The sequence below is a fragment of the Siniperca chuatsi genome, linkage group LG13 (assembly GCF_020085105.1).
Source record: "Siniperca chuatsi isolate FFG_IHB_CAS linkage group LG13, ASM2008510v1, whole genome shotgun sequence".
NCBI lineage: Eukaryota > Metazoa > Chordata > Actinopteri > Centrarchiformes > Sinipercidae > Siniperca > Siniperca chuatsi.
In genome coordinates, this window is record NC_058054.1 from 26,040,792 (window position 1) to 26,064,537 (window position 23,746).

Here is a 23,746-nt window from a genome sequence, read left to right on the forward strand (position 1 = left end):
ACACACCACTCTTAATGAAGAGAAAATAGAAAACTAATTAATTTAGTCTCAAAAAAATACTAAACTATCAATTTGGAACTATAAACAAAATTACCATCAATAGCTAGTAGGTTGAAGGATTTGGAGTTCTATATAGAAGAGGTTGGCAATATATTCAATATACTCTTATGCAACATCAAGAAACCAGCACGTAGCATTTCTTTAAAAGAAACAAAAGCAAAACACACAGATGAAACCCAACTAAAATGGACTAAACAACAGATATGTGTGTGTGCGAGTATGTGCATGTTGGGTGTGTACCAGAAAGAATGTGTGTCTGTTTTTTTGGCCCAATCCCAAACTCCACACTCACGGACTCAGACTTCCACAAAGGCTTAGGGCTGTCCCTCTGTCAAATCGTCAAGTGCATTAGGGCTCTCTCGCAGACTTTTTGAGCCCTTTATACACACTTTCCGTAAGTCTGCATCTCTGCAGACTTTTCCTGTGGGAATAACCCACAGTTCATATGTTGTGACGTTACCAGGGGAGGCGTTAAAAACAAGGCAAACAATGGAAGGAGCAACAACAAGAAAAAAGAAGTTTACATGTAGGTGTATCGTGCTGTTTTGATAAAAAATTAGTAAAGTGGTTATTTGAAAATCCCCTCTCGTCCACTCTGTAAGGTAAGAGCCTGGAATATGTTCAAATCAGGCAGTCAGTCCCTTAAGTGCCTTGGCCGTGAAGAAAGTAAAGATGTAAAATAAAAAGTCCCAAACCCACAATTGTACATAACATGTTTGGCATCATCAAGGTAACGTGATATGTCACAAAGTGTTGTCGATTTATACCATTTCAGGCCCTTGCAGCCTCTCGCACTCAAGAACTTAACAGGTGATGTCACCTAAATCTGTGAGGGTTTAGGCCTTAGTGTGGAGATTGGGATTGGGCCTTTATTCTGCACCGTATGTTCAGTGTGCACAAGCATGGACACACGTGTTGCAGACAAAGGAAAGCACAGTGAAGTGGGAGCTTTAAGTTTTCTCTCCGCCGTGTGGTTGTGTTTAAGGCTAAATTAGAGGTGTATGTTTGTGATCTGTGTCGGATAACGGTGCCAAGTTAAAAGAAGTTAGTTAGCATGCATGCAAAAAATCTGTGTCTGTGTAGAGCATAACGTTACTAACATCAATTTAGCGGTGGCTGAGAACTATGGTTACAATAATAACCTCATGTTAATCATGGAGAAGATCACAACAATAAATCTTAACAAATCGAATCAATACATGTATATTGACAAAAGCTAACAGTCTGTTAAGAGTCAAATATATTAAATTAACTGTAATTTTAAATAATTTTGATTCAGTGAGAACTTTAATTTAAAGTAAAAATTTTAATACATACACATTTTATTCATGTAATAAATTAACTGTGTGGGAAGTGTAAGTTTTATTATAGATTTACTCATACTATTTAAATGTTTTACAGTCACTGCACATAAACCTAAAAATAAGTCAATTTGAATCTAAAACAGTATAGTGTGTTTGAATTTGTGCATGCGCCTTTGGACAAGACAAGATTCCTGCGATTTTAGCTGGGGTTCCGCCAATAAACAAAAAGAAGAACAAGATGGTTAAATAGTAATGGACTGCACCTTTCTGACTACTCAAATAGTAAGTAAGTAACTCACACACATTCACAAACCGAAGGCACAGCCCTCGGGAGTTCAGTGTCTGAACACAACACAACACAATGACATGTAGGCTGGGGAAGCTGGGATCGAATCGCCAACCTTCTGATTGGTGGGCGACACGCTCTACCACTAAGCCACAGCCGCCCTGAGACTTCTGCCTGCCAGTAATTTAGCGGATGTTGGAGGTATTTTGTTCTTCTTCTCTCAGTCAGTGTTTGTCTGTTCTGGGTTACTGTAGAAACATGGTAGACTCCATAGAAGAGGACCCACTCTCTATGCAGGGCTCATTCTAAGCTAATGAAAAAAAAACAACAATTCTTAGTTTCAGGTGATTATATTCCATTATATTCCATTTCTGCCAATAGATCCCCCTAAATCCTCAGTACACTTAACTTAATTGAAGATTTAATCAAGTGGAAGGCCTGTCTTACAAGTCCAATCTTGTCAGTTAAGTAATTGCTATTGCTCAAACAAGTGTAAATTCATCTAAAAAAACAATGCTTTTTTAAACATGTTTCTATCAACAGGAAGCAGAACAGTGAGTTGTAAGCCCAGGGTACGCTGCAGGATGAGTCAGTGGAGTGTAAATTGAAGGCTACATAGGAGGAGTGATCGGTCTAATGCTGCAACATTAGTTTCATACAGGCAAGTAGAAATCTGTATATGCATGATGTAATATTGCTGTTGTTTTTCCCTATTCTTTACTGCGTTGTGTAATATGAAATTATGGCTATACATTTTAGATAATTGTTTTAATATTTCCCTTGAGCAGAGCTTCATGTACAAACTTTACTTTTAAATTGTGCATGTTTACATTTTTTTTGCAGGGAGACGGACCTACTGTCTTTTTCACACACACACTGCCCCATGCATACGCATATACAGCACAAATCCTTCTTTCCACATGTGGCTCTTGCTCCGTGCACTCAAATCACTGCTCCTTGCACATGTATGCTCTTATGTTCTCATTTGACAGTTCATTGTGTATGAATAATGGTTCAGTATTGACACAATATTAATCTGTTCACAGAACCAAAGCATTGATATGAGACGTGAAGCTGTTATCCGCAGCCTCATACTGTACCTTTGCGAGAACAAAGAGGGACTTTCTGAAGATTGCCTGGTAAAGCATGATTTTTTTAATGACATGGTTTAAAGTACCCCTCCACTTAACAATGTGTTTTTCTCATGTTTATGTCCCCTAACGTCTCAGACCTTGACTTTACTGAGTGTGCAAAGTTTGTCACTAGAGAGGTGTTTTTGCATTCCTCTACTGAAGGGGGAGATGTCTGTACATTTTCCTAAAATCTGAGATTCAAATGGACTCTGGGCAAGCTAGATTTGGGACGTCACAAATTCAAAAGCCAATGGCAACTGCCACATCTAGAATAAACAAACTTTTATTTGATGATCAAAATGTTTTAATGTATTAAGGTTTTAATGGCATACTTAAAGTGCACTAGTCCAGAGTGCCGGTTGAATGTTGCAAGTGTTTAGAGACCGACAAAACCCTTGTGCTTTACCGTTATGATCCTACAACAGAGACTGGTTGAAGCTTTTAATTATTAAAAATTGTTGCGTTAAGAATACTTCTAAGTAATTTCTTTTAATTCTAAGAATTTTTGATTATAAGAAATAATTATTGAAATTACTATTTATTTTAATTCGTAACTATTGAGTTCCATTATACTTCATTCTTGACGCTGCGCTTAAGTCTTGCACTGCTCAATTTTAAGTTTTAATTCAAATTCAAATTGTCATATATTTTATTCTTGATTTTTTTTAATGGTTTTTAATAATCCATTGTTTAAGTTTTATTCCTCTTTTATTCTCTATGCCTGCCTGTTTGTTCATACATTAGCTACTGTGTATTTTAATGTTGTGTTTTATGTGTTGTACTGTGTAACGCTGGTTTTGATAAGTGCTATACAGATAAACTTAATTATTATTACAGTATGTAATTACAGTAAGATCTACACGTGCCCTAATGATGCGGCAGTCTGCGATTGTCAGCTGTCCTTCCTGCATTTGGCAGCTGTAACTGGATTATGTGTAATATTATAGTTTGCTCTTCATTTGTAAAATATGGCGCTCTACTGCCAGGAGATTTGTCCATGTTTGTGATTGGTCATGTGCTGCAAACACCGCCCCTTTTATGTGAACGTGCTCATGGCTAGATTTGGAAACCCTGGGTTGACTTACCGAGTTGATAATCTGCATTGTGTGACCGCTTAACCTGATTGCGTTTGTTAGGGTTAGTGAAGCCAGATAATGGAAAGATATCCTGGGTATGTTGAACTTGCTTCGTAGATCTGTGTGGGATGTAGTGGATTTGTATTAAAGAGCAAGGTTATATTGACACAAACCAATCTTTGCAATATTTACTGACAAATCAATGACTGCTTTAATTTTGATATAGTATAATGAGTGGGGTACTGATATGGATTTGACCAAGCAGTTAAGAGGCATTGGTTGTTAATGTTGTTTATTCTAAAAACATTGCTATTTAGAATGTTATGTCCATACTACCTAGTGCTGTCAGATTAAAACTTAATCTCCTTGCTTTTGTCATGTGATATGGTCTTCTATATTTTATGTATCCTGGGGTCAAAAACACATTTTGAAATACAGTGCATACAGTAGGATCAAATAATTAGCATTCAGCGACGAAATGCCCTGATATAAAGCTATTCCACATAGTGGAATTGTACAGTTACACATTTGTCATTCCAAACGATCAGAGGTTTTACTGAATGCACCTGTTTCCAGATTTTACCTGGTTATGTCATTGTCAGTGATTCATTGGTGTTTAATGCTGACAAAATAAACAATTTAATTGTATTGCATTTTTGTTGTGTTATTTGTGATAAGTTATTAAATGCATAGAGAATATGATTACATTTATTTAGTATTTGCCACATTTACATTCAATTATAGTGAATAAAAGTCTAAATATAATCAAATCTACTTATTTATTTCAGAACAGTTAATATTACAGATATCAGATTTACTTAATATTTTGATAACAGTGACATTCCTGTCTATGAAAAAATTTAATTGACTTAACTTAAATATAATTAAGTAACATTTACGTAATATCTTCACGAACTAACTGCAAGGAGGACAACAGACCGGGTTCCACCCATCTGCATAAATGGACACTGCACAGCAAAAGACTTTCCCTGGAACCACAATTCTTTCTAGCTTGGCTCGTCTACAACGGACTGACCGCCAGCTAACTCAGCAGCATGTTCAAGGCAACCAGTTTTCCCTCCTTGGACTGGTAATGTAACTTAACTGGGCATTATATAGCTTCACATAGCTTAACAGTGTACTTGGCTAAGCACAGGAGTGTTTAGTTTTAATGATGTACATGCACTGATGTGTTCATTGAGTTTTATTGTTGTGCTGTGTTTTTACTGTTAGCATATGACTACCAAAAGACCTAAGTTTGTGTTAGTTTATGTTGTGCTCCACACAGACAGAGTCTTTGCATGCTAACTAACCCCTTTTAACTTGGCACTGTTATCCTAAACAGATCATACACATACACCTCTAGTATGGCCCTTAAAGACAACCACACCCAGCGGAGAGAAACTTTAAAGCTCCCGCTGCACATGCTTTCTTGTTCTGACCATGTGTGCTCATGCACGCGAGCCTTACAGAGGCAGAACAAAGAAATATACACACACTTTTGCTTGACGCCATCATAGATCTAAACAGCCATCTTGGACGCACACACACACGCAAGACACTCACAAGAGTGAGTAATTTGCCAATCTCTTCTATGTGTATGTAAATCCTTCAACCTACTAGCTATTGATGGTAATTCTGGTTAGTTATTAATTTAATTATTAATCAGACTTCCAAATTGATAGTTTAGTGTATTATATGAGACTCAATGAATTGGCTATCATTTCTCTTCGTTAAGAAGAGTGGTGCCCCGGAGGACTTTATTCAATAAAGTTATTATTTATGATTATCCTTGATAATCTTGTTAGCCAAATCTAATCAATTGCACCTACACAGTTTGGTGCCCCTTTAACCATTGTGAATCCCAACAATTTTATCAAGTATATCTTACAAATTAGTTTTTTCAGTGCACGGTGATCAAAGAGTTCGGTTCTGCTGCGTGTCTGCTCTGAGCAGGACTCGCTGGAAGACAGCTGCAGTGGACGAGTCCAGGAGAAAAGAGAGAGAACAATGGCTAGCTGATCCTTTTATTGATCTGGTGACATCACGGGTCACAGGCCAGCTGAAAGCTGGGCTCAGGGGCAGAATTCATACACAGGTGGGAAGTCTGTAGGATTGTGGGAGATTGAGTTCAATGGCTCATGTTTCATAATAAAGTTCAGTTTAGGTCACACAAATGAACAAATTCATCTGTGGAGTCCCAGCGGTCCCAACAAAGTCATAATTTAAAGAAAAGGTCTCCTTTATTGTTTCGGTGAATGTAATGGGCTTCCATTTGTAACACATAAGTTAAAAATAATTTAACTTTACCATCTGTAATAAAATACAAAGGCTGCCAACCATTTTACCATAACAAAAAGGCATCTAGTAGGCATTTAGACAACATAAATCATAGACTTAACCATCACACCACCAGATGAACGGCTATCTAAACCAAATACAGTTACCTTCACCCCAATGTTGATTGGCATTGTGCTGCAATAACTAACTAGTATGCTAGTAGTTTACAATGTATAGAAAATAGGAAACTTCAAGGACAACCTTTTTTTCACCTACATAAACATTGCAAAAATCAGTCACATCCTGTCTCAAAATGATGCAGAAAAACTAGTCCATGCATTTGGTACTTCTAGGTTGGATTATTGCAATTCCTTATTATCAGGCTGCCTGAAGTAAGTTCCTTAAGACTCTCCAGTTGATCCAGAATGCTCTAGAACTCGGAAAAGAATTCATATTTCTCATATTTAATTAGCTTTTTTGCACAGGCTCCCCATAAAATCCAGAATAGAATTTAAAATCCTTCTCCTCACCTACAATGCCCTAAATGGTTAGGCACCAGCTCATAGTACACTATTTCCTGACTAGAACACTGCGCTCCCAGGATGCAGGGTTACTTGTGGTTCCTAAAGTCTCCAAAAGTAGAATGGGAGCCAGAGCCTTCAGCTATCAAGCTCCTCTCCTGTGATATCAGATTCCACTTTGGGATCGAGAGGCAGACACCATCTCCACATTTAAGATTAGGGTTACGGCTTTCCTCTTTGATAAAGCTTATAATTAGGGCTGGCTCAGGTGAGTCCTGAACCATAACTTAGTTATGCTGCAATAGGCCTAGACTGCCGGGAGACTTCCCATGATGCACCTCTCTCCTCCTCTCCCACTCCATCTGTATGCATTCTTATCCCATTAATGCATGTTACTAACTTGACATCTTCTCTCTCCAGTAGATTTTTGCTTTCTTGTCTCTCTCCTCTCTCCTTCTGTCGCTTTGAGCAGGTATTTCTGCCTCCGGAGCTGCAGAGTCTGGATCTATGATTGCAAGGCACCTTCTGTTCCTGCTCGACAACCACTATTACAATTATTATTATTAGTCTTATTACTATTATTATCATTATTGTTACTATAATTATTTTATTAATATTACCACTAACATTACATTATTATTGAATTGAATTTATATACCTTTGTTGGAAAAAAAATGCTTCAGAAATGCTTCAGAAAACTGTTGTGGATCTGCCTATGCTGCTGACCACTCAGCCGAGAATACATACTGTATATTCTATACGTTCTGGTTGTTTGTTGTTTAATTTTAAACCAAAAATGGAAAAACAGAGCCGTTGTCAGAATCAAAAACCAAAAAATGAGAAAACCAAATTCAAAGAACGACAAATTCCTTTTTTCGTTTTTCTTTTTGAAGAAAGACATGAAGAAAAGCAAGACCCGGATTAACATTAGAAGATAAATAAATAAATGTATAACTGTCTACATAGGCTGCATAAATCAAGATCTTTTTTGTTTTGTTCTATTCATTTAGACATGAAATATTTATCCAAAAAGTGTGTGATATATTTATTATTTATATTGTTCTGTCTTGAGAATTCTAGTTTTGTTGCTGTCTTTATGGCATCTTGTTGTCTTCGTTCTGTAAATTTTAAAGTTCTGTAGATCATTTTTTATAGGTTCCAAAATATTGCCAAAAGACTGCAGTTGAAAATGAGCCAGCTGGCTAACACTAGCACATTTACAGAAACATTGATTTGTCCTTATAAATAAATAAATGTAAAAACGAAAAAAAAACATGGTATTATTGTTTTTCTGTTTTTGGTTTCAAATGAAAAAACGAACTGCCAGAACGTACACGGACCACATTCACACACAGAATTCAATATTTTAATTTCTGCGTTTCAAGCATGATGCCAGGATAGCCTGCCTTATTGATGCGTGCACCTTCATTGATTTCCTCCCAGTAGAGACTTCAAAGGGCAGCATATTTGGCTATTGATATCCAATCACTTTGATGAATGCACCACTCACAGATTGATTTGGACACAGATCAGGGTCGATTTCCATTCTTCCCCATGCTTATATGTTTGTGAATGCACAAAGAAAGATGTAGGAGACAGCCACTTAGATAAGTTAGGCATGAAAACACCCTTTAACAAACTGAGGGAAAATGGATCATACTGGTCTCAAGCTGGGTTTGAATTCAATGTTTAGCAAGTGTAAAACAGTGCAGCAAATGTTGCTGCAGAAAAAGCATGTGATAATTGGGTCCACCTATTTCCAGTGTCATCTTCCACACAAAAGATGCCGTATCATCAACAGTGGAGGTTCACTGCCAACCACAGCATTTCCTTGCATTTCCGTAGGTTACGTTGAGTTTAAAAGTAATTGAAAGTGGAAATCCTATGCTTCCTCTTTAAATTGAAATTGGAAATCCGATGCTTCCTCTTTCAAAACTGTAATCTACAGCATTTAATTAATCAACTATCCATATGGTGACCATTGGTAAGTTCTCAGTTTAGCTCAACGAATTGCATTTGCAAAGGACAGAGAGAGAACCACAGCCGACTTTGATTGATGGTGTGTAGGGAGTGGGGGACAGGCTGATAGACTGTTTCAATACTTTAATACTTTTTGATTACAACTTTGATTACCACTGTTCAACATTGCGGGTTTTCTCGGTTTTGTTATACAGCTTGTTAAGGTGCTTCTTGCAAGAATGGGACTAGTTGTCATTTCTTTAAATAAGAGTAAAATGTACATTTCAGCACCTAAAGGCAGTAACATGTAGTCCATTTTACAGATCCTTCACCTGTTTCTCATTTATCTTTCATTGTGTCCATTTTGTTTATCCCTCTGAACCCATTACAGTAAGCAAATCCTCTTTGACTGGGGGACTGCCTGACATATTGTCCAGAACAACACCTTAACATAATGGTGGAGACACCTCCAGGAAGACAGACAAAAAGGAGAGGGCAAAAAATATCTCACTCTAATAGAGTTTCAAATAGCCGTGCTACAGAGTGTGTCTCCAGACTGACCTGAATTTGTCTGGTGTAGACCAGCGACATGATTAAAAAAGGGAAGAGTTAAAACTTCTGGATCAATAAAATTCACTCTGCATTTCACTTGGCTAACACAAAGACTTATAGGGTTAAGTGAGGGGAAAAGGAAAGGGAAGAGGGTTGACTGGCAGCAAGGGAGCCAGGGAAGATTTAACTGATTGGCATCTTGCCAAAGACAGCAGAGAGGAACAGGAGTGTGGAGAGGGGAGAGTTGTTGGCCAGCGATTAGTGTCTGACAGTGCTGCAATATGCTACTTTTTACATTACAATAATAAAAATAAAATAAAAATTAGTATAGTTAGTTACTACATGAAACTGCTCACAACAAGGCCTGTGGATTATACTGAGTAACTGGGTCATGATTTCAGGAAAGAGACATTGCTGTTGAGTTTTTCAAATGCAATTTCTTGGCGCTTTGAGCACCACAAGCCGAGTGCCATATAGTCCCATTAAATTAAAAAGGCAGACATCACTACGACTGATATTGTCACGGACACGCCGGGCTCCACGGTCATCCACTGCACTCCCTCATCAGAATACTAATCACACACACCTGCTCCCCATCAGCACCTCATCACCACTAGGATAAAGGCACACTACTCACCTCAGCCAGTTGTCCGGTCTCGTTGATACTAAGGACTCTTCCCATTGACTTCTGACACTTTTAGATTACTTCGCCGATTTACATCAATGTGTTCTTCCACTCCCCGTGCTCTATCATCCAGTCGTGAGTTTCCTGTCTCTTGTGTGTGTTACTCCGGTCTATAATGTCCACATCCATTCTACAAAGGAGTGTATCTGTGCTCTGTACTGGTTCGCCAGTACTGCTCCATCACCCACCACTTACCTGCATACTGTGTACTCCTTGCTATTGTCAAATAAAACTCCATCTGTCTCCATCTCGGTGTCTCCCGCCCTTCTGTCCGTAATAGAAGACTGGACCATACCATTGGACAACCAGCATGAGTACCATGGACCCTTTCCAGGAGCTGGTGGATATCCTTCGGCGTGGGCTCTCCGCCACTCCACCAGTATCCACACCAGCCATCACTTCCATATCCACCGCCGTCACTCCGTCACCACCGGTGTTCGCCAGTCCCATGGCCAAACCAGCGCCCTTCTCTGGCTCGGCGAAGGACTGCAACGGCTTCATCCTGCTGTGTTTGCTGGTCCTGGTGATGCAGCTGCACCTGTACCCTGATGATCGTTCCAAGGTGGTGTTCATCATTTCCCAGCTCAATGGACGCACACTACAATGGGCTGAGACGATATGGGCACAAAATGGACCCGTAACTCAGTCCCTGACTAACTTCGTCTCCCACTTCAAGGAGCTGTTCGGAAGACCGGCTGGCGATTCATCTGCGGGTGAACGCCTCTACTATCTCAAACAGGGTTCCAGGCAGGTAACCGTCTATGCCCTCAAATTCCGGACTCTTGCGGCAGCCAGTGGATGGAACGAGCAGTCGCTTATCACCACATTTCGCCAGGGATTGGATCCCAAGGTATGGCTGCATCTCGCCACATACGAGGATACCATCGGCCTCGAACGGTTCATCCAGCTGTCAATCAGAGTCGCCACTCGTATACAGGCGTGTTTAGAGGAACACCAGGGCCAGTCGTTATCCACACCATCCCTCTGCCAGCCAGAGATCAGCAGTCTTCCAGAACCACGAACCACGAACCCATGCAGCTGGAGAATAACAGACTAACCCCCGCTGAGCGGCAGAGGCGGCTGTCCTGGGGCTTATGTTTGTACTGTGGTGCTGCTTGCATGCCATATCTTCCTGCTCCATCCGTCCTCCTTGGCCTATGGTGAGTGCCATCCTTCCATCATTTAAGAAAATGAAGCCCCTCTCCACTGTGGTAACACTTATTACTCCCATTGTATCCACCCCAGTACATGCCCTCATCAACTCCGGGTCAACCGGCAACTTCATCTCTGGTGCCCTCTGCCGCCAGCTCAACCTCAAAACCACCACCACGCCGTCCATCTACCAGATCCACTGCGTGACAGGCAGACCACTCAGCCACGCATTTGTCCAGGTATGTGCTGGTCCTGTTAAACTCCGGGTAGGACTATTGCATGAGGAACAGCAACATCTCCTGGTTCTGGAGGGTTCCACCTCTGAGGTGATTTTAGGGCGCCCATGGTTAGAGCAGCATAATCCCATCATCTTCTGGACCACAGGTGAAGTGTTGAAGTGGGGCAACTCCTGTTTCCCAGACTGTTTCCCTCGCCTACCACAGCCTTCTACTCCTCACCCCAAGACACTTCCTGTCTACACCACATCCATAGAGAATCCGTGAGAGAAACAGTCTGTGGATATTCCACCCTGCTATGCCTCCTTCCACGATGTGTTCTGCCCTAAGAGAGCTGCTATGTGACCATGGGACTGTGCCATTGATCTGCTGCCAGGTGAGCCAGTGCCACATGGAAAGATCTATCCTCTGTCCATTCCAGAGCAGAAAGCCATGGAGGAGTACATAAAGGAGGCATTAGCTCAGGGTTACGTCCGGACTTTCCACTTCCCCTGCTGCGTCCAGCTTCTTCTTCGTGGCCTAAAAGGACGGAAGCTTGCGGCCTTGTGTTGACTACCGGGCTCTCAACAGGATCACCATTATGTTCCGCTATCCTCTTCCCCTCCTCCCAGCAGCGTTGGAGAAGCTCCGCGGTGCCACTGTCTACACCAAGTTGGAGCTCTGCAGTGCGTATAACCTCATTCGGATACGTAAGGGTGACGAGTGGAAGACTGCCTTCATGACTCCAACCGGACATTATGAATACCGTGTCATGCCATATGGCCGGGCCAACGCCCCCTCTGCATTCCAGGATTTCATCCATGAGGTGCTCCGGGAGTTTATCCACAAGTTTGTCCGGGTCTACATTGATGACATACTGATCTACTCCCGGAGCATGGCCGCACATTGCCACTACGTTGCGGAGGTCCTGAAACGCCTGAGGGAGTTCTTCAACTTCTACAGAAGAATCATACAGAACTACAGTTCCATCGCACACCCGCTAACCAACCTACTCCGTAACAAGCCCAAGTGTCTGTCCTAATCACCCGCCGCTGACAAAGCCTTAAACACCGTGAAGGAGGCATTCACCAGCGCCCCATTCCTGGTTCACCCTGACCCCGAGAAGTCCTTTGTTGTGAAGGTAGATGCCTCTACCACAGGGGTAGGAGTGGTGCTGTCCCAACAGCAGGGTACCCAGCCAAACTCCATCTGTGTGCCTTCTTCTCCCGGAAACTCAGCCCGGCGGTAAAGAATTACGACATCGGCAACAGAGAACTCCTAGCCATCAAACTGGCCCTGGAGGAGTGAAGGCATTGGTTGGAGGGTGCTAAACATCCCTTTATGGTGCTCACAGACCACAAGAACTTGGAGTACCTCAGGGACGCCAAAAGAGCACTGTTCTTCACACGGTTCTACTTCAGCATCTCTTATCGCCCCACTCCCAAGAATGTGAGACGCCTTGTCCTGGCTTCACACTTCGGAGAAAGTAAGTGAGGAACCCATGACTATTCTCCTCGAGCACGCAATCATGAGCCCCATTCATTGGTCAGAGACGTCCATGCCTTTCTCAAATGCCTCCACCAATGCTCTGCCAGGCTGCCCCCCAGGTCTATAATATGTCAATAGAACGCAGCGCACTCCTCATCCATTCATCCCACACATCTCTAGGCACTGGCCACCCAGGGGCCAATGAAACCCTCTCACTGCTAAGGGAACGCTTCTGGTGGCCAAGCATGGCAAGGGATATGAGAAGGTATGTACAGGCATGTTAGGAATGCGCCATCTCCAAAAGCCCATGCCACCTTCCATCTGGCAAGCTATGTCCTCTGTTCTCAACAGACTCTGGTCACACCTAGGAGTGGATTTCATCACCGACCTACCCGCCTTTGACAATAAAACATGCATCCTGCTCGTCGTTGATCGATTCTCCAAGTCCTGTTGACTGATTCCTCTCAGGGGACTACTCAGTGCCATGGAAACCACTGAACTCATGTTCAACCACATCTTCTGCTATTATGGCATACCAGAGGACATTGTGTCAGACCGGGGACCCCAGTTCATCTCTAGAGTGTGGAAAGCCTTCTTCGCCCTCCTAGGTGTGACCGTCAGTCTCTCTTCTGGATACCACCCGCAGTCGAATGGGCAGACGCAAAGGAAGTTACAGGAGATCGGTTGTTTCCTACGTACCTTCTGCCATGGCCACCAGAACTCTTGGAACCAGTTCCTGGGTTGGGTCGAGTATGCCCAGAACTCCCTCCGCCATCCTACCACTGGACTCCCTCCCTTCCAGTGCATACTCAGTTACCAACCCCCTCTCTTCCCTTGGTCGGGAGAGCCATCAGAGGTTCCAGTGGTCGACTACTGGTTCCGAGAGAGTGAGAGGGTCTAGGATGCAGCTCACCATCAGCTGCAACGAGCACTCTGCAGGCGCAGGCTGACAGCTGACCTGAGACGCTCCACTGCTCCTATCTATCAATCTGGTCAGAAGGTCTGGCTGTCGACCCGGGACATCAGGATGCGTCTGCCCTGCAAAAAGCTCAGTCCCAGATTCATTGGTCCCTTCTCAATCACCAAGCAAATCAACCTGGTCACTTATCAGCTCAAATTACCACCACAGTACATAATTCACCCTACTTTCCATGTTTCACTCCTCAAACCTCACCACCCTTCTGTTCCTGTTTCCACAGAGCCTGGCGCGGCAGCGGAACCCCCCCTGCCTCTCATCCTGGAGGACAGAGCAGCGTACCGGTTGAATGAGATCTTGGACTCCCTGTGCTGTGGTGGTCTACTAGAATACCTAGTGGATTGGGAGGGCTACGGTCCCAGGGGGCCCTCATGGGTACCCAGACATGACATTCTTGACCCCTCTCTGCTCGATGCCTTCCACGCTGCCCATCCGATTTGACCTGCTCCCCATGGAAGAGGACGACCACCACAACATCGGGGTCCTCGGCCCTCTGGAGCGGACTGTAGAGGGGGGGGTACTGTCATGGACACGCCAGGCTCCACGGTCATCCAATCACAGCGCACTCCCTCATCAGAATACTAATCACACACACCTGCTCCCCATCAGCACCTCATCACCACTAAGATAAAGGCACACTACTCACCTCAGCCAGTTGTCCGGTCTCGTTGATACTAAGGACTCTTCCCATTGACTTCTGACGCTTTTGGATTGATCTACTGATCTACGCCAGTGTGTTCTTCCACTCCCCGTGCTCCTTCGTCCAGTTGTGAGTTTCCTGTCTCCTGTGTGTGTTACTCCGGTCTACAGTCTCCACATCCATTCTACAAAGGACTGTATCTGTGCTCCACTGGTTTGCCAGTACTGCTCCATCACCCACCACTTACCTGCATACTGTGTACTCCTTGCTGTTGTCGAATAAAACTCCATCTGTCTCCATCTTGGTGTCTCCTGCCCTTCTGTCCGTAACAGATATCTCCAAAACTCAGCAACTCACACCAAAACAATCTAGATGGATAAATAGCACTACAGGTAAGAGGAAATATATATATTTTTGATTTTGCTGTGAACTGTCCCTTAAAATGTTAACACATTATGAGTACAGATACATTTAACAATTACTTTCAAATCGACTGATGTATCAAATAAATTTTCAATTAGTTGGTCAAATTTTTTTGTTCATACATTAAAAGAATTAAATGCTCATTGCAAGTTCCTAACTGAGTCCTAATTGATAAGTTAAGTATTTGTCTTCTCAACATTGAACAAAAAAAGAGGTATTCAACTTACAATGATATGAAACAGAGACATTTGAAAAGCTTGTTTTTATTAAATAAATGACCTGCAGATGACCTACTGTTCTTAACACTATGGGGATATACAGTGGTGTGAAAAAGTGTTTGCCCCTTTCCTGATTTCTTTTTTTTTTTTGCATGTTTGTCAAACTTGAATGTTCAGATCATCAAACAAATTTGAATATTAGTCAAAGATAACACAAGTAAACACAAAATGCAGTTTTTAAATGAAGGTTGTTATTATTAAGGGAAAACAAAATCCAAACCTACATGGCCCTGAGTGAAAAAGTTTAACCACCTGTTAAAACATAACTGTGGTTATTCCTGAATTCAATTTCTCTAGTCACACCCAGGCCTGATTACTGCCACACCTGTTCTCAATCAATAAATCACTTAAATAGGACCTGCCTGACAAAGTGAAGTACACTAAAAGATCCTCAAAAGCTAGACATCATGCCGAGATCCAAAGAAATTCAGGAACAAATAAAAACAAAGAAAGTAATTGAGATCTATCAGTCTGGAAAAGGTTATAAAGCCATTTCTAAAGCTTTGGGACTCCAGCGAACCACAGTGAGAGCCAATATCCACAAATGGTGAAAACATGGAACAGTGGTGATCCTTCCCAGGAGTGGCCGGCAGACCAAAATTACCCCAAGAGCGCAGTGACGACTCATCCAAGAGGTCACAAAAGACCCCACAACAACATCCAAAGAACTGCAGGCCTCACTTGCCTCAGTTAAGGTCAGTGTTCATGACTCCACCATAAGAAACAGATTGGGCAAAAATGGCCTGCATGGCAGGTTTCCAAGATGAAAACCACTGCTGAGCAAAAAGAACATTATGGCTCGTCTCATTTTTGCCAGAAAACATCTTGATAATCCCCAAGACTTTTGGGAAAATACTCTGTGGACTGATGAGACAAAAGTTGAACTTTTTGGAAGGTGTGTGTCCCATTACATCTGGCATAAAAGTAACACCGCATTTCAGAAAAAGAACATCATACCAACAGTAAAATATGGTGGTGGTAGTATGATGGTCTGGGGCTGTTTTGCTGCTTCAGGACCTGGAAGACTTGCTGTGATAAATGGAACCATGAATTCTGCTGTCTACCAAAAACTCCTGAAGGAGAATGTCCGGCCATCTGTTTGTGACCTCAAGCTGAAGCGAACTTGGGTTCTGCAGCAGGACAATGATCCAAAACACACCACCAAGTCCACCTCTGAATGGCTGAAGAAGAACAAAATGAAGACTTTGGAGTGGCCTAGTCAAAGTCCTGACCTGAATCCTATTGAGATGCTGTGGCAAAAAATAAGAAATCAGGAAGGGGGAAAACACTTTCACACCACTGTATACAAAGCCTTCTACTACTGTTGGAGGCCTTTCACTATTGTCCATTGTAGCAGGGTATGCTAAAACTACAGTTAATTGATTTGCATTAAGTGCCACTAAATTAGTTTTGATGCTGGACTATGTAAGACACGTTTTGGAAAGCAAGCATGTCTGGAAAGCAATGTGTTGTGTTCCCTGCTGATGAGCCTGGAATCATATTCATGGAACTGCAATTGTGCCATCTTCCAGCAATAGGAAGGCTCTATTTAGGGGAAATATTAGATAAATAGCCTAATGTTGTCATCTCAACAAAAAGGCCAGTGAGTGAATAACAAATTCCTCTCAGAATTATGAAAAATAAATGTGGGAGATGTTTGGTGGTTCTTAAAACTCCACTGACTACTGTCAACAGATAAAAAAATCTGACAAGCCTTTATATAACATCACTGCATAAATAGGCCTGCACATTAATGCAGTGTGTAGCCACACTCTTTCATCAAAGTTTTCATCATGAAAAGCAGTTGGATGTATCCTGAATATGCTGTGTACCAAAAATCCTGTCACTCACTTCTAGAATTATAGACTTGTTAAACAAACATATGACTAAAGGACTGAAAAATTATTTATCTTACAGCCTAATGCATCAGGTATCTCCTCAAAGGTATGTATATGTTGTAGCTCATTTTTGTCTTTTGCATTTCAAATATCCTTTAGTTTTCTGGCTAAACTTCTTGATCAATTCCTGAGACACACAAACACAACAGCACTAAAACTAAGACCAGCCAGAACAGGTAGAAACACACCTGTATAGTAATACAAATGTATAGTATACCCTCCAGTGTGCACATTTTTACAGAATTCTTAGTCAGCTGGAAATTGTACTTGATATTAAAAATGATCACATCAGAAATATCATAATGAATACATTTCTTTCAGCTGCTATTGTAGCAATATTGATTCAATATGTTCATATTCTTGTCCATATACTGCACTAGTTTCTACGGGTACTGGCAAGGACCATGTCTGTCTATTTTTTAAATAATTTTATTTATTGACAGCTTATATATTTTTCCCAACATTCCCCATATTCCCAAATCTACCTTTTAACCCATTCCCATCCCTGTCCCTAGTCAACCCTATCAGTAATGGTATCCTGCATTCAGAGAAACACTATCTTATCCAATTTCTAGGACTGACTTTAAATAATTCCACGTGGTTTGCACATATACACATAAAGTGATACTGAATGCAGAGGAGGCACCAGTTGACAGCTATTAAGTCAAACTCAAACTTGAGTTTTCCAAGCTGAATCTTGGTTTTGATACACTACTACTTTTACTATCTGAAGGCAATCTGTGATAGTACATATATTATTCGGCATTTGATTCTGTTCTGTCAATTTGTATCATTTGGATGACCAGTTTTGAATGAGAAGTATCATCAAACACAAAAAGATTTAAGCTGCAATCATACAATACAAACCAGGGCACTCAAGAGAGCGCAGACCTCTGCCAAGGCCAGTTCTAGCCTTTTATGATATGCAAATCTGCAAGCGCAACCACTAATATGTGGTCGTTAGGTTTGGGGGTCCTCCCCCAAGAAAATTTGATGTAATGACTAAAAACTATGCATTTTCACATAATTTTAGACAATTATCATTACAATATTTATGAAAAAACACACACAATTTGTAGTTTTTCACATTACACTCAGACGTTAGCAAGAAAAAAGTAAAACAAATATGACGGTGTAGTCCCTCATTCGTCCAGGAGTGTTCCATCATAGAAAAGTTTTCAGTCGTAGTCATCTGGACAATTGACAATTCACAATTGAGAATGACTTCCGGATGGGAGCCGAAACGTCTTGATTTTGAAAACATTGTCTAGATGACTACGACTGAAAACTTTTCTACGATAAAACAAATACGCTCACTGAAGAAGTAAGTGCGGTGTCCTGAAGTAATCCTTCATTCATTAATTTTTGTGAGTGATCGCACTGTGTGCCATTAAGAAATAATTATCACCAAATAACTCTGGTTAAACAAGACTTATAGTGAAGGGATTTGAACTGTGATTTGCTCATCTTCCCAAAGTCAGGGTGAAGCCACTAACCAGCTGGTGGGTATCGTTAGTATTGTATCTTTATCTTATCCATACTCTTAACAGCCCGGTTCTTTGTCAATACTCTTACCGGTTCTTTTTCATTACTAAAGAACTGGGGGTTTTTTATTCATTTAAAAAAAATAATAAATTCAAAACAGGAATAGAATTGATCTGTTTTAAATATAACAAAATATTGTTTCTAGAGCAGCAACAATTAAGTTCAAACAGAAAAGTCACTATATACACTCAATAATATCTAACTGGAAACAAATCTAAAATGTCAGTAAGATAAATAGCCTCATATTCCTGACATCAAAATAATGAGTGAAGTTTAGAAAGAATGAAGAACACAGACATCAGTCAGTATCAGTCTTTCCTCATGTCCTCCTCCCTCTGCTGCTGATGTAATTCACTACCTGCAGGTACCGTTTGTAGACAGAGGAGGGAGTAGTTTGTCTCAGCCAGTAGCTAAGTTTACAAGAATTTGTCAAATTCTAAGATTTGTGGCTGTTGTGTATCACAGAATATTGGGCGAAAATACATATTTCCGGTGAAAACACAATAGAGAGTTAGCAAACTACGATGGCTTCTATATTAGGAGGCAGGAAAATATGCAGCAGGTGGCCCACAATCACAGATCCAGACTCTGCAGGTCCGGAGGCAGAAATACCTGCTGAAAGCGACAGAAGGAGAGAGACCAGAAAGCACTGCTCCCATTCTACTTTTGGAGACTCTAGGAACCACAAGTAACCCTGCTTTCTTGGAGCGTAGTGTTCTAGTGGGGTCATAAGGTATTATGAGCTCTTTAAGATATGGTGGTGCGTGACCATTAAGAGCTTTGTAGGTAAGTAGAAGGATTTTAAATTATATTCTGGATTTTACAGGGAGCCAATGCAGACAAGCTAATATTGGAGAAATATGATCTCTTTTCCTTGTTCTTGTCAGTACACGTGCCGCAGCATTCTGGATCAACTGGAGAGTCTTAAGGGACTTATTCGGGCAGCCTGATAATAAGGGATTGCAATAGTCCAACCTGCCCTATTTATTGATATTTATTCATACTTCTATTACTGCAGTGCAATATCCTCCATCTCATTATAATCTTAATAAACAGTTCATGCACTATTACTTTATACCGTATTATTATCATCAACCGGTAAACCCACTTTGTACTTCACACTTATTTTTATTTTATACTTATACCCACTTGGTATTTAATTTATTTTCTGACCCGTATAATAGTGTATTATATTTTTTCTTAGTACTTCCCTGTGTGCACTGACATGATAGTGAGCTGCTGTAACAAAAGAGTTTCCCCTCAGGGATCAATAAAGTATTTCTGTTTCTGAATCTGATTTCTGCCTCTGGAGCTGCAGAGACTGGATCTGTGGTTGTGGGCCACTTGCTGCCCCTGTGTTCCTGCTCAACAACTGCTACTACAGTTGTTGTTATTGGCTCTGTTACTAATACTGACATTATTTTTCATATAGCTGTCATTCCTATTTTTATTAATTTATTAATATTAACACTACAATTAGATTTCTACTATTTTAAAAATTCTAGGTGGTATTTGCATTGTGCCTCCCTCTCTCCCAACCCCACCCTCCCTTTCCCAAAACCTCTCTCTCTCTCAAAACCTAACACGGCAGCGGCAGATGGTCGCCCACCAGCTATAGGAGCTCAGCCAACATCAGAAGGTGATGGGAAAACTACATGATGGCAACAGTGGGGCTCGGATCAACATTTGGACCCACAAATATAATGGCGCGGAGAGAAAATGTGAGTGCGTAGCAACGGTATTGTCAGGAGAGAAGCTACAAAATTGTTGGAATACTACAAACCTCAAGGCGCACCACACAGAAATTGAGGTAATGATAACATTAAGCTGTTTAATAGTGTTACGTTTTTTAAACTGACATTAACTTAAGGTAACTATTTCATACTTGCCAGTTCTGTAATGTTATGTATTATTACCATCTCACAATGGGACATTGCCTGCATATGGGGGTTTAGCTAAACTTAAAAGTCAGTAGTTTGTTTAATTTGGAGTGCTAGACATGCTATCCATGCTAAAGCATGCACAATATAACTTCCCATGATGCACCTCTTTCCTCTCTCCTTCTCTCCCTCTCCATCTGTATGCATTTTTATCCCATTACTGCATGTAACTCAACATCTTCTTCCGTAGTTCTGTGCTTTCTCATTTCTCTCCTCTCTCATTCTGTCGATTTCAGCAGGTATTTCTGCCTCTGGAGCTGCAGAGACTGGATCTGTGGTTGTGGGCCACTTGCTGCCCCCATGTTCCTTCTCGACAACTGCTACCTCAGTTGTTGTTATTGGCTCTGTTACTAATACTGTCATTATTATTCCTATAGCTGTCATTCCTATTATTTCAGAATCAGAAATACTTTATTGATCCCTGAGAGGAAACTCTTTTCCCCTATATTACATTACTACTGTTGAAAAAATTCTAAAGTGGTATTTGCATTGTGTGTCCCGCTCACGGTGAGATTTGTTGGGTCTGTGTAAATAATATTATAAAGAGTACGGTCTAGACCTGCTCTATAGGAAAAGTGCAATGAGATAACTTCTGTTATGAATTGGCACTACATAAATAAAATTGAAATTAATTTGTGTCAAAAGGATCTAATGTGCAGCTGATAATGATTGAATGTACCTTTTTCAAGACTACAACTCCCTCATGACTTAGGCCATTGGTGATTACGTCAAACATGTTGCCCTCATCTCCTGGAACAATGGCATAATCCACCTCTGCATTGCTGCCAGCATCCAGATCGTGGGCTTGAATATGACCCACTGCTGAACCCACTGACACCGACTCTGGCACCTGCAGATGGAAAATACCTGATAGAATGACAGAGGTGAGGGAAAGAGAGCAAAAAGCAATTAAGTACAATTTAAGAAAGAACATGTAGGCTGATTATATTCATCCATCTTAACAGACAAACCAATCGACAACTCATTCATCCATCCAATCATCCAATCATACATTATTGTTGACACTTTCTTACTCTTAGCGAAGCGCGGTGGGTTGTCGTTGACGTCGCTGAGTGTGATGTTGATGGTCGTGGTGGAGGCCAGCCCCCCCAGCTGACCTCCCATGTCTTTGGCCTGGAGAAGAACCTGGTACTCCCCTTTCACCTCACGGTCCATGTTGGCTAGAGCTGTCCTCATCACTCCTGGAGGAGGGGTTGAAAATGGTGCTCAATATGATTTTTAGTTTTCCACATGGGGAGATACAGTACACTAGATTCTGGCTCTAATCTTCATTAGGCCAGAATATTACAGTACTTTGCCTGCTGAAGTCCTCTTTCATTCCTCAAATGACTAATTAGGCCTAAGTGCCCCCTGTATTTCTGTTAGCAACATTTGATCAGGACTGAACCAGCATGGAGTTCAAAAATCAGGAGAAGCCATCATAAAAGTAGAAGAAGGAGCAGCACTGATTCAGGCAAGGACAGTCAAAGATACTGCACACCAGGAGAGAGGACTGACAAGTGTCCTTAAGGTTCCCGAGACCAGGTGATGGACTTATTGTCAACATTGTTAGGTATTATTTATTAACTTTAATTGTTGCACATTTAGTAATGAATACTTAATGTTAGGTAACACGGCACTTCTTGCTTATAATAAATGTATATTAATGTGAAGGCAGTGGTATGCTTTTACTGTAAAACCACCACAGGAAGTGTAAGCAAGGGCACATTTTTATAATTTCAGTGGAATGTGACCCCTCCCAATCCCCTACACGCTTGACAACAACCCAGCAAGTGTTGGCAATGCTACTGTGGTTAGCTAACAAACACTTGACTCTTAACTAAGTAATGTTTAAAACAAAATAAGACATTTTTAAGCACTTTCTTTCAGCAAGACGGTTTGAAACATGGGTGAAATGGCTCATTATTATATCTCTGACAAGGCCTGATGAAGGTGAGCAGGTCAGAAAACAAGGACTTGTCATGTTCTGCTCTGCTCCTTAGTTCAGGTTCTCCTTGTTTCATATTTTTCTGTTAATGGTTCCTGTTTTAATTTGTAATTCTCCTCTCCTGTCAGTAACTTAACTTCCTGTCATTGTGTGTTTCCCTCCAATTTTGATTGTTTGCCCCGCCTTAATTTGTTCCAACTGTGTCTTGTTATCAAGTATTTGGTCTGTGTGGTTTCACTCCCTCATTGTCAGTTTGAAATTTGCAACCATTTTGTCTTGCATTAAATCACTGAACTGCATTGTTCTGCCTTTCTTGCCTGCATTTTGGGTTCATCCCTTGAGTTCCCTGCTTGACACGTAACAGGACTGTCAATAATAAACTTTTTATTGGAAAAGTTTGCTTGTGAGCAAGAAAATTATGAATCCATACGTGAAGTGGATAGATGTTGGGCAGATGCATTTATAGTAATGTAATGAAGATGAGAAATGCCTATTGCTTCATGTATCTGTTCTATGGACATTCAGAGAGCAGTGTGTCTACAGCAGGGTTATCATCATGTCTGCTCAGTGCCTGTTCACAACAACCGTAATGTCAAAAATGCACCCAGCGGATGAAGCATGTTCTTTGGATGAAGTTGATGAGGGAATGAGGTGCAGATTGGGAGATGGGTGGGGAAGGTGAGGGGCATGAGGTGATTGCAGGGGAGATGGGAATGGCAGGATCTGGAATGAAGGGAGAAAAGTCTGATGGCATCTGGTGGATGGAAGGAGAATGGCAATGAAATGCATCGTCAAGGGGGAAGAGAGAGGTGACTGAATGGAGGGACAGAGATGAAAAACAGGACTGAGACAGATGTTGTGACAAGTAATTTTAAATGAGAAGATGTGCAGTCACTCGTATTTAACAAGTTAACGAACAAACCAAACACTGGCACTAGATAGGGCTGTTCGTGTTTTTCGCGAGTTGCATTTGGAAGGGGAGGGTGATGCGAGGTTGGTGGCTTTTAATTTTACATTTAATTTTATATGTAGTTGTTCAAAATGTGATAATTCAAAAAGCCTGGTGCTGTTCCGGGGTCTTGATGGTGACACACATTATTCACACAGCAACATGTGGAGAGACTGCATCATGACTTGACTTCATGCCATATGTCTTTAGTTTTTTTCCAAACAGAAAAAAAACTTGAGCATAGTGATACATTCTTAAACTTAGGAACACATACCTGTGGTAAAATATTCTAAACACAAAGTGCACTTACTAGCTTCTTTGCAAAGCTTTCAACTGTATTCCACTTGACACCTGTGCAAATTCCATGGCTGTTGGATATGGTTGAAAGCGCCTGAAAAAGCGAGTGAGTGAACACTGACTTCCCACATGATGAAGTCC

General features: G+C 41.3%; 1 protein-coding gene across 5 annotated transcripts in view; it reads right to left on the reverse strand.

Moving 5' to 3' along the window:
- LOC122886422 (cadherin-12-like) overlaps window positions 1–23,746 on the reverse strand; it is a 149,213-nt gene that overhangs the window by 40,234 nt on the left and 85,233 nt on the right. For all 5 annotated transcript variants that reach the window (XM_044218607.1, XM_044218608.1, XM_044218606.1 and 2 more), the window contains 2 exons: window positions 21,446–21,613; window positions 21,091–21,278 (listed from right to left, as the gene is read on the reverse strand). In XM_044218607.1, the coding sequence (XP_044074542.1) occupies window positions 21,091–21,278; window positions 21,446–21,613 (356 nt within the window). The remainder of the gene's footprint in view (window positions 1–21,090; window positions 21,279–21,445; window positions 21,614–23,746) is intronic.